Source organism: Parasteatoda tepidariorum, chromosome 10, assembly GCF_043381705.1.
Source record: "Parasteatoda tepidariorum isolate YZ-2023 chromosome 10, CAS_Ptep_4.0, whole genome shotgun sequence".
In the NCBI taxonomy this organism is placed as follows: domain Eukaryota; kingdom Metazoa; phylum Arthropoda; class Arachnida; order Araneae; family Theridiidae; genus Parasteatoda; species Parasteatoda tepidariorum.
Genome location: NC_092213.1, coordinates 53487974 through 53506624, shown reverse-complemented (window position 1 = coordinate 53506624; position 18651 = coordinate 53487974). Strand labels below are relative to the sequence as shown.

At 29.0% G+C, this 18651-nt stretch overlaps 1 protein-coding gene across 4 annotated transcripts in view; it reads right to left on the bottom strand.

The window, feature by feature from the left end:
* The window catches only part of LOC107456150 (amine oxidase [flavin-containing]), a 37355-nt gene extending 19378 nt beyond the window's left edge, over positions 1-17977 (bottom strand). Inside the window, exons 1-6 of one of the 4 annotated variants that reach the window (XR_011637883.1) lie at positions 17698-17977; positions 12787-12881; positions 10806-10943; positions 9117-9224; positions 6111-6202; positions 4292-4433 (exon numbers count right to left, since the gene is read on the bottom strand). Coding sequence is in view for 2 of the 4 variants with exons in the window: in XM_071186159.1 (XP_071042260.1) it covers positions 4292-4433; positions 6111-6202; positions 9117-9224; positions 10806-10943; positions 12787-12881; positions 17698-17737 (615 nt within the window). In the remaining 2 variants the exon portion in view is untranslated. The remainder of the gene's footprint in view (positions 1-4291; positions 4434-6110; positions 6203-9116; positions 9225-10805; positions 10944-12786; positions 12882-17697) is intronic. The other 3 variants (XR_011637882.1, XM_071186159.1, XM_071186160.1) reach the window with 3 other exon arrangements.
* Positions 17978-18651: the final 674 nt, after the last annotated feature.

Genomic DNA, 18651 nt, shown 5'->3' with positions numbered 1-18651 from the left:
AACCCAATCCAGACGACAAGGGAACTCCTGGATAAAGAGAATACTACATTAGAGGAAATTTTTTTCCTTCGTCGAGGACTTTTTGAGTCGAACTAACCTGCATTTCCGTTACGTGGAAGGGAAAACCACAAAAACTTTCCACGGCTATCCTGATGGCAAAGGGACACTAGCCCATGATCCGTCTACCACTGAGAATATTTTGCGTAAGCACTCTGGTCAGTGCGAGACGAGTGACTGTTACCAGCCATGACTGTGATTCGAAGCCGGGTCACTTCTTTGAAAGGCGAATGTTATATCCTCTGGGACACCATGGCTTCTTCGGCAACACCGTGACCCATCCCAGCAACGGGCGCTAACATTTTCAGATTATCTAAGATTCATCTAAGATTTTAGAAACAAATTATTATAGGACATAACAATCTCTTTTCATCTAAGGTAAGACAATCTAAAAATATTTCTGAGAGGTAAAAAAGAAAAATTATTTAAAATTCCTAAACGTATTCAATTATTATTTGTTTCAGTTCCTTAACAAAATTCGTATGCCTATCTGCAGATATCGTCGCTTTGAAACTAAACCGTTGTAACTCAAAAAAGTCGAAAAAAGAGATTTTTGGGTCATTTTGTGTAAAAAAAGTCACCCTTTTAGAAAAACAACCCGTTATCTTTATAGTTCCATAAAGTTAATTTAGAGAGCAGATAAATCGTCATCGCATTGCCGCGATTAGCATTAGCTCGGAGAGTTTGAAATCGCTCTCCTAAAAAACTTGCTTTTTTGAGTTACCACGGTTTAGTTTCAAAGCGACGATATATAAACAGAAAAAAAGTGATGACTTTCAAAAATTCCAAATAATATTCCTGAATTAAGTGGAATTTTGAAAATTAAAGAATTTGACAGACAAGAAAAACATAAAAAATAAACTCCAATTGTTTGTTTATAAGCTGTATAAGGACTTTTTCCTTTTTTTTAAAATTTAAATTATTCCATTTGTTTAAGAGTGTATAAAAATATTGATTAAAAACAAAAAAAATTAGCAACCTTTTTGTGTATTTTTAATCTGCTAAAAATTTAATTCTTTTGCTTCAGATACAGTGGATGAAGATAAATTTTTACTGTATCTGTCTAACTGCGCTATTATCTGCTGCAGAAAAATTTAAATTCATGAAGATTATGCTACAAATTGACTCAGAAAATTCTGCTACCATGCCAATGACAAGAGCTTCTGGCCCTCTTGGAAGATAAGATCTTTAGTATAGCCACTAAAAGAAATCAAGAAAAAGCTGTCTGTTATTTTCTAGATATATTGAGCAGATGAGACCATCGTGGTCTTTTTTCAAAGTAACATCAGAGGTTATGTGATAGATTTTAGGAGGTAAATTCATCCATCATTTGGATAATAGAGATTCCATTAGAGGTTAGAGTTATTACATTTCAAGAAGAAGCAGTCTTGACCAAGTTATCATCAATCACGTTACTATTCTGTGTGACATGATAGGGGATCCACTTAAAGGTGAAATTTTTAATGAAATCGTTAAATGAATTTAGTCTATATTATTAAAATGAACTGTCGACAAAAAAAATTATTACACGCTTTTTAGTTAATTTTTTGGTATTTTTAATATGCTGTGCATTTTTATATATTATTATTTAAAATCTTTTATGTATCTTTAAAATTGTCTTGTGTTATAAATCTTTTCAGTTTTCTTTTTTAAAAAGATATCTGGATGAAACCTCGGTTTAACGAGATAAATGCTTGTAAAAAATTTTAAAAATAAGTTAAGATAGAAAGGTGTTAGTTGTTAAATTAAGCACACTATTTTTTATTTTGAAAGATTTGCATAGAGAATTCAACAATATAATTCTAACATTAACCGCTTAACAGCGTCTTTTTTCTGGCAAATTGGGTCAAAAAATAAGCATATTTTTGAGAAACAAATTTCTGTTAAAATCGATTATATAAACTCAAATCAGGAATCAAAACTATTACAATTATTGATTTTATGAAACAATTTTTATTTTTATTTAGAGCAAAAAAAATTGTATTTTTACTTAAAGTTGGCTTTTCTACTGAGCCAGTGAAAACAAAATTCGCGCATTTTCCTGCGTAAAAGAAAAGCGTCAAAATCTTTTGCAATCATACCGCTACAGGACTACCAGAGCCATCTGTTAGAAACATTCTAAACTAAAGAAAGAAAAAATTCGGGCAAATCATTGGTAAAAAAGTCAGTCGCACGAGCAAAACAGGGAAGGCACCTTTTCAAATGACCCAACGGTGTTTGGTCAAAACTGGGAAGAGGTTAATATGTTCTAAATATATTATTGGCAGAAGAATTTGCATAAAAAAGCTACTTTTCTAGGAGAAAGAACTTAGATTTTAGTTTTTTGAGGAAATTTTATGATAAACAAAAATAACACAGAATTCTGTATGATACTAAACAGCAATCTAGTGACCATCAGCTAAATAAATGGGCTTTTTTTAATACAATTTTGCCTGCCTGGAGAACGACCTACATCAAACAAGCATCTGAAGGGCAGATTTGTTGGCCACTTTTCCAGGGGCACCATATTAGGTGGGCCAACGTTGCTCCCACAGTAAGGACAGATAGTACAGAGAATAAAAGGACATCCATGTCTTGCCCGGGATTCGAAACCTAGAACCACCTTTCCATTGCAAGGCCAATTTCCTGACCCCTGCACAGGCTGGTCGGCACTAAATAAATGTTTAAATATGAGAAAAATGGACTTTTTCAAACTTCTCCTGCTTTTTCATTCTATTCTACGCACTTAATTCAATGCATAAGACTAATTAGTTTCAAAATTCAAAATTTCATTCAATAATTAATGCTCAATAATGAAAAAAAAATGGATATTGCCAGAGATCCCTTGTTTTCCCTACAACACAATAAAATGGATTTAAAATCTTAAAAGTAAAATTTCAATATTTAAAGCAAATAATTGTAATATTTGATATTATACAATAATTAATGTATAAATATGAAAAAGATAAAGTTTATCAAACTTCTCATGTTTCCCTAAAACACTTGCACTATTTTAACTAGCTAGAAATTAAATTTTCACTATTAATGTTACTTAAATTTTTAATAGAGAGAAATAGTGTTTCACACACTATACGCTACAATAGTTTAGAGATCAGGAAAGAAAAGTTTCAATTTGTAATGTTAGGTTATTTCTTTAATTAGTATTTAAATGTGAAAAAGATAGTTCCCTTCATGTTTAATACCTTCTTATATTTTGCGGTACGTCTAGTTTAAATGTCAAAAAATTAAAATTTCAATGTCTGAACCAAACTAATTTCTATGATGAATTTGTTTTCAAAAATTAAAGCAGAAATATAAAGTAGAAAGCGTTTACAAATAAAACAGAAAAATTAAAAAAATTGCCTGAAAAGTATAGGTTTTGAAACATTCCATGCTTTCCTATCAACATCATGTACTTGTTTATACACATTTAGAAGTTTTTTTGAAAAAATGGGTCAATAACATTTTATTTTAATTTTTATTTTACCATATTTAAACAAAACAGTCAAATAAGCATAAATAAGATGATATTCAAGTTGTGAGAAAAACCGTTTATTAACTGCCATCACCTAATACAGCTAAACAGCCAGAATTTTATCGCGCCAACTAGACTCACCTAATGAAGCCACTTAGTTTTCTGCAGGAGAGTGCATAGATTGTGAGTCATTAGATTAGCCGAGAGGGCTAATCTAATGACTCACAGAAGGGAGTCCGAGTCCCAGCTTTGACTCCACAATAATCCACCTTTTCCTCTACTATTTGACGAGTTCTCGGTATCCTGCACTCGCCTTTTGTGACTCTGAGCTTTTAGAATACGATACCCTCAACCACTTATAAATGGCAGCACCATAAAGCTGCTAAACTATCACCAATGTCCAGTTAAATTCCCTTTTTTACAGTCTTGAAACCATGCTAGCTGTAAATGGTAAAATTAACGTTTGTATTCACGGTTTTATTCTTATTAGTTGTAAACGGTGTTAGAACAGTAAAGGTAAAAAATATTCTTTACCGTACACTTACTTTCAAAATTGCATGGTTAATTGCATGGGATTTGTTAATTGCATGGGATTACGGTTAATTGCATTACGGTTAATTGCATGGGATGGACTGCTGCCGGTTATTTCAACATAGTTTTAGAATGAAAATTCTAACAGTGTATATCACAAAAATAAAATTTCCTTGCTTAAAGCAAATTTATTTCAATATTGAATATTATTCTACAGAACTCGAAAAATACAAGAATTGTTAAACCAACCTGTCCACCATTTGTAGTAGAAAGGATTCTCTTGCTTCCTCCACATTGTTTTATATACCAAAGGAAGCCTAATAGAGAAGCTTCGTAGTGCTCAGAAGTAATCAATTCATTCATGATGTGATTGAAGAATTCTAAAGATCCCCTGTTACGAATAATATAATTTAGTTAATCATTCAAATTTGGCTAAAAATAAAAAGCGATTTTTTTTTTTGAATTTTTTGTATATTTTATAATATTTTGTAAATTTATTTAATTATTTTTTTGTAAATTTGCTTTAATTTTTTTTTCATAGACTTAGTTTAAAATTTTTTTACAGATTTATTTAAAATTTTTTGCGGATTTTAAATTTTTTGTAACATTTCATACAAACATTTTTATATTTTTTTATAAATTTATTTAATTAAGTTTCTGGTAAATTTATTTTATTATTTTTTATCAATTTTTCGTGGATTTATTTTATAATTTTTTGTAAATTTTTTCTATGAATATTTATAAATTATTTATATAATTTAGGCAGATTTATGCCATAATTTTTTATAGATTTCTTTTGTAATATTTTGTAATTTTATTTTATACATTATTTTGTTAATTTGTTTATTATTTTTTAAGATTCATAAATACATTTTATGCTTTTTCTCTTCTTTTTTTATGACTTAGAAAATTATTTTATGTACTTTTTGATTTTGATTTTAATTTGGTTTGTAATTTTCTAAATTTTTTAAAAATAAGTTTAGTTTTTACAAATTATTTAATTTTTTAAAAAATAGATTTAAAAAATAAATCGATAACTTTATAATAATACACTAACATTAAAATTTAAAGATGACCTATAAGCTTGGAGCTTTGTATGCATTAGTAAATGAACATCGAGTAATTAGCACTGTGCGGAAGTAACCTTTAAGAAACTTTTCATTTAATGACACAATACTCACGTAGCATGTTTAAATGTCCATTGCTTGGATCCAATTTAAACACATTAATTTTATTTTATTTCATAACAGTCGTTGATCAGCCGGTCCAATTTTTTGGGCTTACGACTATTACTGTTCAACTTCGTAGCCTTGTAATTTTTAACCCAATCCAGAAGACAAGGGATCTGGATCAAGTATTGGGAGAAATTTGCTTTCGTGAAAGACTTTTTGATAGAACTAACCTGCATTTGCGTTGCATGGAGAGGAAGACCACGAGAACCTCCAAAGTTTAGCCCGACATCAAAGGGACTATAACCAGGGATCCGTTTACCACTGAGGACGTTTCACGTCAGCACTGTGATCGGTGCAATTCGGATACGGATTCGTATCGACCATCGCTGGGATTCGAACACGGTTCCCCTAAATTCAATAACTATAAAAACTCGCATCTAAATTTATAATTAGGTACAATAATGCTTTTCTTTAAATGAACATACATTTTTTAGGCAATGTGAACTCAGCATATTGAAATGGAAAAAGCTTTTACGAAAACGTTCCCCTCTTTAAGACATTTTAAGATCAAACCGACTTTAAAAATGTCGTTGCCGTGGAATTTGATGTCTTCCACATATTGGTAGAGAAACGAACCTTGCATTTATTTCGTTAAAGTTCACTTTAATTTTTAATCATACTGAATAGTTTCCTAAATATACCACTCAGAATCTCAAATTCTATACATTTTTTATTCTACATGAAAATGTGAATATTAAAAAAAAGAGTATGCTTTGTGTTTTATTTTATTGTTATTAATATTTTACCAACTGGAAATTTTATGATGCCCCATCTTCAAGGAAACAGTAAAACTATAAAAATAATTTTAAAACGTCAATTTAAAAAATTGTCAATACTTAGTCCAACAAGTTTCCTGGAGCCAGGCTTTGTATGTTTTTGTATCCCATTCCTCTGCATGGGGAGCATTCCATGGTACTTCAGCAGGAATCTGTGAGGGGGATTTATAAACTATGATTTTAAATGACACTCAGTGCTGAAAAAGTTATGAAATTCGTAGCTGTTTCAGGTGTTAAACTTTACGTGACATTTTGATAACTTCGCAAAAGATATAAGACTTAGAAATTTGAAAATGTGGAGATATAGAAAAAACATGCACAAAGAGTACGAGAAATTTCTTTTAACCTTCAATAATTACTCTGCAGCCCACAGAAATACAAAGTTGAAATTTGTGGACACAACATAAGAATTTTTTTTACTGACTGCAATTTATTTAATTTTCATTACTTCTTTAAAAGCGTTTTGTTAATTTTTTTTTCGCTTCAAACAATCACTGTATATATCCAATGTTTGGAAGAGAAAAAAGAAAATACTCTCGATATTTTTATTTTATATGATCTCTTTCCGGTTGAAATTGAATACAAAAAAAGTAAGAGTTGCCGTAACATTGTTAAGCTTTATCCCATTTGTTATTTTTAACTCATTTATCCAAAAATAAACTGTTTGAATTGGCATTAGAAAGTATATGATTTGGTATTGGTATGTTTTAAAATCAAAAGTATCGAAAATAAAATTTCTAGTAAATAATTAAATATTTAGAAAGATTATTAAAAACCTCATTTTTAAGCAAAAAATAAGTTTTTTGTTTTATAATAATGCTTTTACAGATCAGACAATAAATATTTTGACACTTACAAAATACCTATTGCAATTGAAAACCAGTAGGGAAAAACATGTTATCTATCAATTTCCGTCCTAAACTACACTGGGGAACAAATCTTTTATTGCATTTGTACAAATACTTCATATTGCCTAATTGGGGTGTGCATTTCCAATTGCAAAGTAGTTTTGCATCTAAAGATAAAGATTTTTTTAATTAGATTAGTCAGTAAAGTAGTCCAAATTTTGGATTTTAATGTTAACTTTAATTAATATTAATTAATGTTAATTTTATTTTTTGCATATTTCCCCCCATCTCGTTAAGCAAATTAAAAAAAAAATTTCACGAAATTAAAATTCATTTATCCAAAGATTAATCAATTCAAAAAATATTATTTCGGGAATATTAAGGAAGTCGTATTTTTAAAATTCGAATTCTCAGGAACTATTTGACCGATTAAGCTTAAATTTTATATTTTACCAAGTAAAATTAGTCTTTAAAATGATGCAAAACTTGTTTACATTGCAATGCAATTTTTTTCTACCGTTATTAAATAAAATTACAAAACATTATCAAAATAATAAAATATACTGAAAGTTACTTTTTTTAGAGAATTATCTACTTTTTGCTTACAATGGTAAAATTTGTTTATCCAAAAAAACAAATTTTGCAATTGTACACAAAAAAAGAATTTCGATTCGCTTAAAAAGTTCTTAAGATATAGCGAAATACGCAAAACAATACGCTTAACATTGTGGAGCACTTTTCTAACCAGTAAAGTATACTTAAGAGGTTAAAAATCCGAATCTGTCAAAAAGAGGTATGCTACTTCGGAGATAGTACGTTTTTGAATCATATAACGTGAAGATCTGATTGGTAATGTGAAACTTATTCACGGTCGACCGTTCATTTCTTTTTCTTTTTTTTCTGCGTACTGTCCATTTTGATAGAAAATAGTTTAAAAAATGTCATTTCATCTGTTATCCTCCGACAAACTCAAATATGTGAAAAGTGATGTAAAGAAATTTTTTTTTTTACAAAATGTTCTTTCTTTAATAAAAACTTTTAGTTAAATGTTCATTACTTTATAACGATATTTTTGTGACCGAATTTTCTTAAGTACTCTTAATTTTAAAAAAAAATTTTCGCTGAAAAATATCAAGATTTTAGGAAACAGTGATTTAAAGATATTTTTTATTTTTGTATAAAATGTTCTTTGTTTGATAAATGTTTTTTAATTAAATGTTCTTCAATTTATAAATATATTTTATGACCAAATTTCCTTTGTTATACTTAATCTTTTTAAAAAAAATTGCTTTTCTTGAAAGACATCGAGATTTTTAAGAAACAATGATGAATGCTAAAAGCAATCATGGGGTACAATAAACAGGACGCGAATACTACCAAGCATCTGAAAAAATTATATTAATTCTTAATTACATTAATTTAATTAAAATTACATAAAATTAATTATATAAAGGCAATAAATAACTTAAACAACTCAAAATGATAAATTAAAACTTCAACTAAATACACATATAATATGATACTACATTTGTTTCTTTATTTAAAAAGCAAAGAGAATGATATTGAAAAGTTTCCTTGAGACAAGTGTTTGTTCCACTTGATGCATTGTTTTATCCTTTATAATTTTTATCAGTATTTCTAAGACACGAACGTTCACTTTCGATGTTTGAAAAATGCATCGAACTATCTGTCAGCCAAATCAAATGTGATAAAAACGTTACAAAAATAAGTTTTTTTTCCTTTACAATTTTTTTTTCGTCCATTAAATTAAATATTTTCCATTAACAAAATGTTCATAGCATAATGAATTCATTTTCATGACAAAATTTTCTTAGCTGCACTTCATTTACAAAAATTTGTTTTGCCTAAAAATTATCGACATTTTAAGAAGAAACAACCATGGGGGTTGATGAGCGAAGCGAACAAGAGAAGAATTCCACTAAGTATCGGGAAAAATTATACTATTATATAATGGCAATAAACAACTTAAAACAACTCATCACATATTAAAACTTTAACTAAATACACATATGTTATGATTTTAAATTTGCTTCCTTTCTTGAAAACTAAAGAGTACAATATTGAAAAGTTTTCCCACTACAAATGTTTGTTCCAATTGATGTATTATTTTATCCTTTATAATTTGTATTTGTATTTCTACACGAGCGTTTGCTTTGGATGTTTGAATAATAGATAGAACTTTAAAAGTTTTACTTACTTCTTCACCCATTTTGTCTGTTAAATAAAATATATTATTGATATCCATGTTAACAAAAGGGTTTCTCAGTATTGGAAAACTGCATGGTTTAAAAAGAGTTCGTTTACCCTGAAAGTAAAATAAAAAGATAGTGATTTTTAAATTGCATTATGTATATAGAATAACAAAATAGTAACTTTTTGTTATAATAAAAATCTAACCAACTTGGAAACAAGAATAAAAAAAAAGTTTCAATAATGTTAACAATGAGAGAATGCCATTAAAAAAAATAAAACTATTAAAGAAGTAAAGAAAAGATTGTTGTAGTTGTTGTTTTTGTATGCCTGTTTTAGGCAGAGGGGTGCGATTGTTCTTGTCTTCTAGTGGCGCCATCTATGGCGAAGAATTCGACTTCTGCCACACCCATACGTCACACCCGTTTATAGGGCAGACCCATTCATGCATACATTCATTCATCCACAGATCGTAATTTTGACCTGAATCAGAGAACGATCGATCTCCAATCCAGCACCCCCAGAGGTATTGATTTGTTATGGGAACATGGATGACTTTACGACCCGACAGATTAAACGCGCATCAATCACCATTTACAACGCGGAGGGTCTTCGGCCGGTGGGGTTCGAACCCATGAACTCTCGGACATAAGCCCCAGCCCTACCGACCAGGATATCCCGGCACAGAAAAGATTGTAACTGCTATATAAGAAATTATAGATAATTAATCATTATATATGTAGGATTCCATAGAAGCAACTTTTTGTGATAATTTAAATATAACCAACGAATAAGAGCCTGCGACTCTTCTCCTATGGGTCTATCACGGTGATGAGAAATTTGAAATTCCGAATATCCTGAATCGAGGGGGGAGTGATTCTTTAAATCCTTACCTTTACTTTTAGTGTCATAGCTCCTTTCTTTCTCCTTTTACTCATTTAACTGATTCGTGTAAGAATACTTCTATACTTTAAAATCGTAAATTATGAATTATATATTGCGTATTCTTAAAATTTTCATTGAAATAGAATTCCTGAATTTAAACAAAGGCTGACTAAACTGGCTTAGTGTCGAATTGGCGAAGAGAGCGACTTTTTTTTTCCAATGGCAGGCGCTGAATTTGAATCTTTTTGCCTATACTATGCCAAAATTGTTGCTCATTTCGCGTTACCCAGTGGGCACCTGTGAACAAAAGTCACGGAGTCGAGCAACATTGCCCACGCCACACTGCCACAAACCCGTTTATAGGGTGGGCCACATTCACACATCATACACACACAACAGAGAACAGCACAAAGAGAGAGAGGAACATCCATGCCCAAAACGGGATTCGAACCCGTAGCCTATGGCTTAGCAGTCAGGCACGCTAACCGCTCGGTCACCTGGCCGGCTAGAGCGAGTTCGAATAGTAAATCAAGCTGAAAATTACAGCGATAGCTGTTCCAGGAGTTGGTGAGCGCCGCGATTACGGCTGCTCCCCCTAGTTAATAAAATAATTTTTTTTTTAAAAACTACAGTTTTTAAGTTTCTGGATCAGTAGTAGTTTCCTCTGGAAGTTCAAGCGTTTCACATTATTTACCTGATACAAAAAAAAATTCAAAATGCTGAAAAAACGCAATAACTTTGATTCTCTATTTTTATCTGTAAAACATTCAAATTAGATTGCCTGTTTCATTATCAACGAAGAAAAACTCACATTGCTGTAATGCAGTAAATCTTCTTTTTCATTGACTTTATAGTTTTCTATCCCGAATTCTTTCGCCATTCTTAGTAATCGATTTTGAGTAGGTCCAACATATGCTCCTCCCATATCCACATAATCAACTTTTGGATCCTGAAAAGATAAAACGGGAGTAAATAATCAAATATGTAGGTGAAGTCTTGTGAAAAAAAAATATTTAGATTTAATTCTACGTTAGGAAACAAATTGCCACTCGAAATTCTTAAAAAGTCACTATAGCGCAGGCGAATCAATGATATATTATTTTTCGAAACACAGTAATGATTTCAAATTAAAAATATAAAAAATATGTTCAGATAAGCCTAGAATAAACTGTAAAGTTTCAACTGCTAATTTTGTTTCAAAATATGAAATTGAAAACAAATTATGGCACGATTAGCTGCTATTATAAAAATGACATGGGAGGTTACGTTTGCTCTGAGGGATGGCAGTTATATTTCACCCTCAATAATTAGAAATCTCTAAGAGTCCTAAATATTTCAGACCAATAAACTAAATTTTCCTGAATAATCATCGATTTAAGTTTCTTAAAACTAAAAATATGAAAGAGATAAAAGTAAAATAATCATTCCTTTTGCAGGTATTTACCACATTCAAATTTTTTTTTTACTTGTGCATGAAATTTAGAGAACTATTATAACTGTGCAATTTTATTTCAAACCCTCAAAAATTGGGCTCCCATGACACTCATAGGAGGAAAAAATAAATCCTGTCATAATTAGTTTGCAAATTATTATTTTGAAAAAAAAAGTTTCGGTGTTTGTAAGCTCTTAGTTTAAACATGATTTATCTGAACTCATTTTTTATACTTTAAATTTTTAATTTATGGTGGTCATGAACTATTTCACAATTAGTATCGCGTTCTCTTATTGATAATTTGATTTTAAAAAAAATAGATAAATATTTATATCACGCTAACATATGAAGGCACTCTTTTAATAGTGGCACAACTCCCCTTGATTTAAAAATTGTTTATTTAAAAATATATTATTAACTATATATATTAGAAAATATATATTAAAATATTTATTTAAAAATGAACAACTATTTCATGTTTATTCAAGTTATTTCGATTTTATTTAAAAACTAGCATACACCCATATCATTCATATCATTGAACTTTAAGTGTCAGTATCTCAAAATAAACAAAAGTGAAGTTGCATCACTATTCAACTAATGCTTGCTATTTTTTATATGGTTATTGGTATATAATCATAATATTTAACTTATTTATATATATGCTTTATTTTAATCAAATTATTAATCATATTACCTCACATGGTTTAACAACAGCTTTTAACTTATTTAACCATAGCCTGTGGCAAAAAATGAAGAGAATGTATAAAGTTGACGCATCAGGACTTTAAATGGAGCATAAAAAATTTTATTTTCTGGTTACCCATCTGGTAATGGATCTGGTTATTGGTATATTTGTCTGATCATATTCTCTGACTAAACTGTATAAACTTCGTACTGGTAATCTTTCCATTTTTGGATGAACTTATGACGGGGTATTGATAATATTCTTAGACTAACCTGTTAAATTATTTAACAACTTTTAATATCCTCCTAATTTAACAGATTTCTAATTAAAAAGTAAAAATAATTAGGATTTTTTGGAATTCATAAAGCTTTATGCAGGCATGTGAGTCTTCTGCTAATCAATAATTTATATTTTCCGACAAAATTTTCTCAGAGTTCTACTAATTTAAAATTTAAATTTCGTTAGTCACACTTTAACGAGATATTAGTTGCGCTTTTGCTAACAACCTCTTTTTTTTCTTAACATGTTCTCATTCACACGCAATAACTACTTTTATTACGCAGATTTCTGAGAGAACAAATTATCACCTAGAACATGATATTGAAATAATTGAAGTACCCAATTGAACAAGTACGTTTATTTTATGGTACTAAAAACTTGAAAACTATTTACAAATTTTGTTAATGTTCGGCCTCCAACTCGATCTCTCGCTTCCAGGAGAATAACATTGACTCCTGATTCCTTTAACCATTTAGCAGCACTTAATCCTAAAAGGAAGAGAAAAATTATACCTAATTTTTAAGAAACAGATTATACAAAAAAATAATATTTTTAATTTTTAAGTGTCACAATTGCATCAATTGCATTTTAAGTGACACAATTACATAATTGCATGAAATTTCAATTAATAAATTTATCCCTATTATCTTAATTTTATGCCAAACATTACTAATCAATAGAGCATAATATGTTAATTGATGACCCATTAATTTTTGACCAAAAGTCAAGAACTTCATTTAGTTCAGTCATTTTACCTTAAATTAAAATCCAACATCTTTTAATTCTACACAAGGAGAGAAAAAATTCTGGTAAAATTACAGTACCGTTTGTTAATGATATTTTTGCTATAAACAAAACTTAATTCTGATAATAGGAACCAAAACATACAGTATTTATTCATTGTTTTGATAATTTTTCGTTCATATGGTATCGCTTTTCCAGAAATATTGCTTTTTAAATTTATAGTTATTACCACACATTTTGTAAAAAATATACAAAACAGAAAAGTAAATGTAACCAAAAAATGGTTTTTGTGCAATGCTCTAAGACATCATAATAAAATTACCAAATTTTACCACATTTGCAAAATTTAATCACTTATTAAAAAATCCATATTTTGGTGTAAATTCAACCAACAGTACTAAACCTCTTCGGTAGAAATTACTGAGTTTTTTGGTGTTCCCATAGACCCATAATTACGTATTCTGTATTACCATATTCTGATTGTTTTGACCATATCTTTTTTCAGTGCTCGCTAAATGATAGGGCATCAAGTTTTATTTATAGCTTAGGGATACTCAAATCAAAAGAATCACTTGACAAAATTTGCAAGCTTTAGACAAAATTGCTACCACAAACTTTAGACAAATTTTTCTGCGTTGTTCGATTTCAGTCAATTTGTTTCAAATTAAAATCCGACGTCTCTTACGTACTCGTGCCTATTTTTGACGCAGCAAATTTTAATAAAAATTTTCTGATTTTCAAAGCAGTCCGCAAGACCCATTTAAGGATACTCTAGCTTCAGACAAATATTGATTCCATCTGTAACAATGTTCAACTTTCTTAGTCATTTGGACCTAGAATGAAATCTTTTCACTTACGACATTTACACTGTTAGAAATTTCTCGGAAAAAATTGTTAATTATTTCTTTTTAATTGTTATTTCATCATTTTCAAACGATACAGTCAAATAACCATAAAAAGGATGGTAATTAATCCTTTAACTGTGAGAAAAATTACTTATTAACTGCTTTCGTTTAATTCGGTTAAATAACCAGAATTTTATCGCATCAACTAATCTCATCTAATAAAGCAACTCAGTTCCCACAGCTTTCTATATATAGTCGAGAGGGCTAATCTGTCAGTCTCGTGACCGAGAGAACGGGGGTTTGAGTCCCGGCGTGATACCACAATTACCTCTATTCCATTCAACACATGAAGAGTCTAAAACGTCTTGCTCTCCCCAATTTGTGACCTGTATTCTGCAATGCCCATCACCTAACAAAAAGCCTAACTCCAATGTGCAGTAAAGGTTTTGAAACCATGTTAGTTATAAATGGTTAAAACACCGGTAAGTTTTGTATTCATAGTTTTATAACCATATTTGTTGTAAATGGTTTCAAAACCTTACGGTTTTGTAACCGTTTACAACTAATACGGTTTGAAAAGTATGAATATATGATAAGGTAATGTAAAAAATGTTCTTTGCCGTAAGTTTTACAGTCAAATGGATGGACATGCTGGTGCTGATTGTTTTACCGTAATTTAATATGAATTCTTGCAGTGTATAAAAGTGATATGAGATTAGACATTTAATTTTAAAGTACCCAAAAGAAAAGCAACAAAAATACCCCGACTGTAATGAAGTTGAGATGGTCAAAGCTCAAAGGAACATTTACCATATTTTATCGATTCTTATCTCTCCCGTCTTTTGAAAAAAAAATAATGCAAATTGTTTTATAGTAACTTCGTTGACTTAGACAGTATTGCTCAAAGTATTAAATTGTACATCATAGACGAGTTGCTGCCTGTCTTACCTGCAATAATGATCACATAAAAATGAGTCTCTTGTCGCATTAGGGTCAGGACGGGACACTGTTGCTCCTATTTGTGGAAGCATGATTTTTCGAGTTTTAGTGGCTTTTTATATTTATTTTTTCTGGGCCATTCTGGTAATTTAAACACAGATGATTTTCACATTTTATTTCATAAAATAATGCTAGAGAGATCGTAAACATTTAAACCGTTGTTTGAATTCCTTAGCAGAGATGATTTTCGTTTGTAATTATATAAAAATTAATGTATCCATGCGAAATAGATTATCCATTAAAAGCTAGAATTGTTCTATTAATGGGTTATTCTTATTTATTATAAGGATTTTGAAACTTTAGCAATCATTTACGCGTGTAATAGGTTTACATTAGATACTATATTTTTCCGTCATTTCGTTTCTAATTACGTTTGTACTTACATCGTCGTATTGTTTCGAGGATAAAAAGTCAACGTAACTTCATATTATAAGTAAGCTTCGTATCCAAGCATCATTATATTCAACTATACTTATGAATATTATTGACACTGTGGGAACATGAAGGGGTTTCAAAATTTAGTTGTTATTTACGCGTGACTATGTTTATATTTGATACTATATTTTTTCATCATTTCATTTCCAATTACGTTTGCGCTTATACGTTTTTATACGTCTATCGCGTTATATGTCTCTAGATCAAAACATCAACATTACTTCAGAATATAACTAAGCTTCGTAATCAAACACCAAGATATTAAAATATAATTATGAATATTATTGACACTGTGGGCACATTAACGGCTTTTCAACTTATTTAGTTATTTACGCATACAATATCTACATTGCATCAGATGCTATATTTTTCTATCATTTATTTTCCAATTGCGTGTGCTCTTATACGTTTATTATATGTTTCTAAATCACAAAATCCATATAACTTCAAAATATAATTTAATTTTACATCCAAACATCAAACATTCAAATGTTATTATCAGCGTTATTGACGCAGCTGGAATAAAATATATTTGAATAAAGTATAGAGACATATTTTCTACATTACGTGAATGAAGATAGCTCTACTAAAATAAGAATCAAAATTTGGTGCTGATAAATTTTATGTGATTTTTACCTTCAAAGAAAAAAACTACTTAACTGCATTAACTGCTTAGATTCCTTACTAGGACTAAATTGTAAAAAGCAAAGTAAAATTAAGCTCTAATTCGTACCATAGTAACTTTAACAGCACTAAAATATAATTTTAGCATGTATGAAAAATACAACACATTATCGTACGAAATTCATGAAAAAGTAATAATCATAACACATTAAAATAATATTCATTAAGAAAAATTTAATGGGATTAAGTTTTAAGGATTAAAGGGAGTTAAAAAAAAGGATTAAGGGATTAAGTTTAAAAGTTTTAAGTTTTAAAAAAGGGTTTAAAAAGGGGATTAAATTTTACATACAGCAAACTGTATTTTAAAATTTATTGAACGATTTGATATGCGAATTATTAAATGTAAATATTTTATCTATAAAATTAATGTAAACAATTTAGAATTAATTTGTTTAATAGGAAAACAATTTAGAATTAATTTGTTTAATAGGAAAACAATTTAGAATTAATTTGTTTAATACTGCAGNTTATTGAACGATTTGATATGCGAATTATTGAATGTAAGTATTTTATCTATAAAATAAATGTAAACAATTTAGAATTAATTTGTTTAATATGAAAACAATTTAGAATTAATTTGCTTAATCCTGCAGATTAATTTAATACACTTGTAATAATAGGAAATTATAAAAATTATAAAGAAATACCATGTAACAAAATTGTCATTCATACCATTGTTGCTTTATTTGCAATAAATTGTATTTTAAAAAGACAGGAAAAATACTACTATTGTACGAAATGAATGCATAACATAGTAAGCTTAAAAAATCTCAATAAAATAGTAAAATTTGATTTCATATTTACCGAGTAATCAAGTTTAATTACAAAAAATTTTATTTTGCAATTTATTGAATTTTCTGATAAATAAATTACTATATGTAAATGTTTCCTCTATGTAAAACTAATAAAATGAATTTCTGAAAATAATATAGGTAAAGAATTTTTGCAGACAAATGAAATCAGATTTTAAGTGTTCTAAATATAAACTATGTGAAAAAAATATAAATAAAATTCCTAAAATGTATGTTTCAAAAATTATTATATGCATAATTTTATAATTCCATTGGAATAAAAAGAACTTATTTGTGCTAAAAATATTTTTCTTAAAATATATGGTAGGGGGTGGTTTCACTTGCCGTACTTATCTAGTTGTTCATAAAATTAAAGAAAAATAAATTCTGCTTAAAAATTTCACTAACATATTTTTTTTAACTCTTCAACTACATTTGTCTAGCTGTTTATAAAATTAAATACAAAACTCATCTTTGGTAAAAAATTTCATCAGCTTAATTATTTTCGCGATAAAATAAATAAATTTATGATTGAATAGATTAACTTCAAATTAATAACATCTTCTCTTTTTTACATTAGTTATAATTGAAAAATACTATTTAAATTTTAAGAATTAAAATTTTATAACTTTAAAATTTTTTAAATTTATAAATGATATACATAAAGATACGAGAAAAGAAGGAAACTATATGTTTTCAAAATTAACTTGCTAAGGCCCAGGTATAAAGCAAAATTAAATACAAATTTATCAAGCATTATTAAGCCAAACTATGTACAAAATATACTGAAAGAATGATAAACTAACCGCTTAACCCTCCTCCAACAACGATGACTTGGGAATCCATTGTTTAATTATTTTAAGAGTAAGCATGGAAAGCAAGTAAAACATGAACGTTCGAATAAACTATATCAAACGCATATTACTATTTAATGATGTCACAAGATTTCCTAATATTATAATAAATGTCGTTAAGATTGATGAAAATTGATGAAATCTCATTTTTCTTTGCAATCGGGTTATTTCAATTGACTTCAGCTTTTCATCCGAGATTTTCATCGCTTTATGAATTCATGATTGATTAGTTCACGATCAGAAGTGGTTTTGATTTTTTTTTTTTTTTTCATTTTGGGGATGTAGGGAAAGTGAATTAAGACGGTGTACCCAACATTAGGTTAGAATACTTTACATCAGATTATTTGAGGTTATGTTCATAAAATTGAATAAAACCATTCCTTGTTTATCCGATTGGAGTATACTTACTTTTCTTTAATCTCAATTTTAAATTTATGTTTTTAGAAAACTCGTCGAAAATTAAGTAAAAAACTCAAATACGTCATAAGTTTCTAAGCTAGGATAAGTTTACGCTAAGAGTAAACATTTTCGCTATCCAAACTTTAAAAATATGTATGTAGAATGATGCAGTCGGACCAAGCAGGAAAACAGACACAGAATTTTAATGAAAGCAAGTAACTTTTATTATGTCATTCTTTGTTGAGTGGAGAGCGAAAAGCGTTGCTTAATCCATGGACGATCAGTCTTTCTGGTAGGGAAAATTTTACAAAAAATCCGAAAATGTCTCTATTTAGGGAAAAGAGGTAAATCTTGGAAATTACTATTCGTTTATGAACTAGGTCGAAGGGAAAATGTCTTTATTTAAATTTATGCATACTTGGGCCGAAAACAGATTTAAGAACAGGGTATGGCTTTTAAAAGTGTGAGGAAGCATTTCGATTTAAATAAGTAATTAGGATTAAGTTT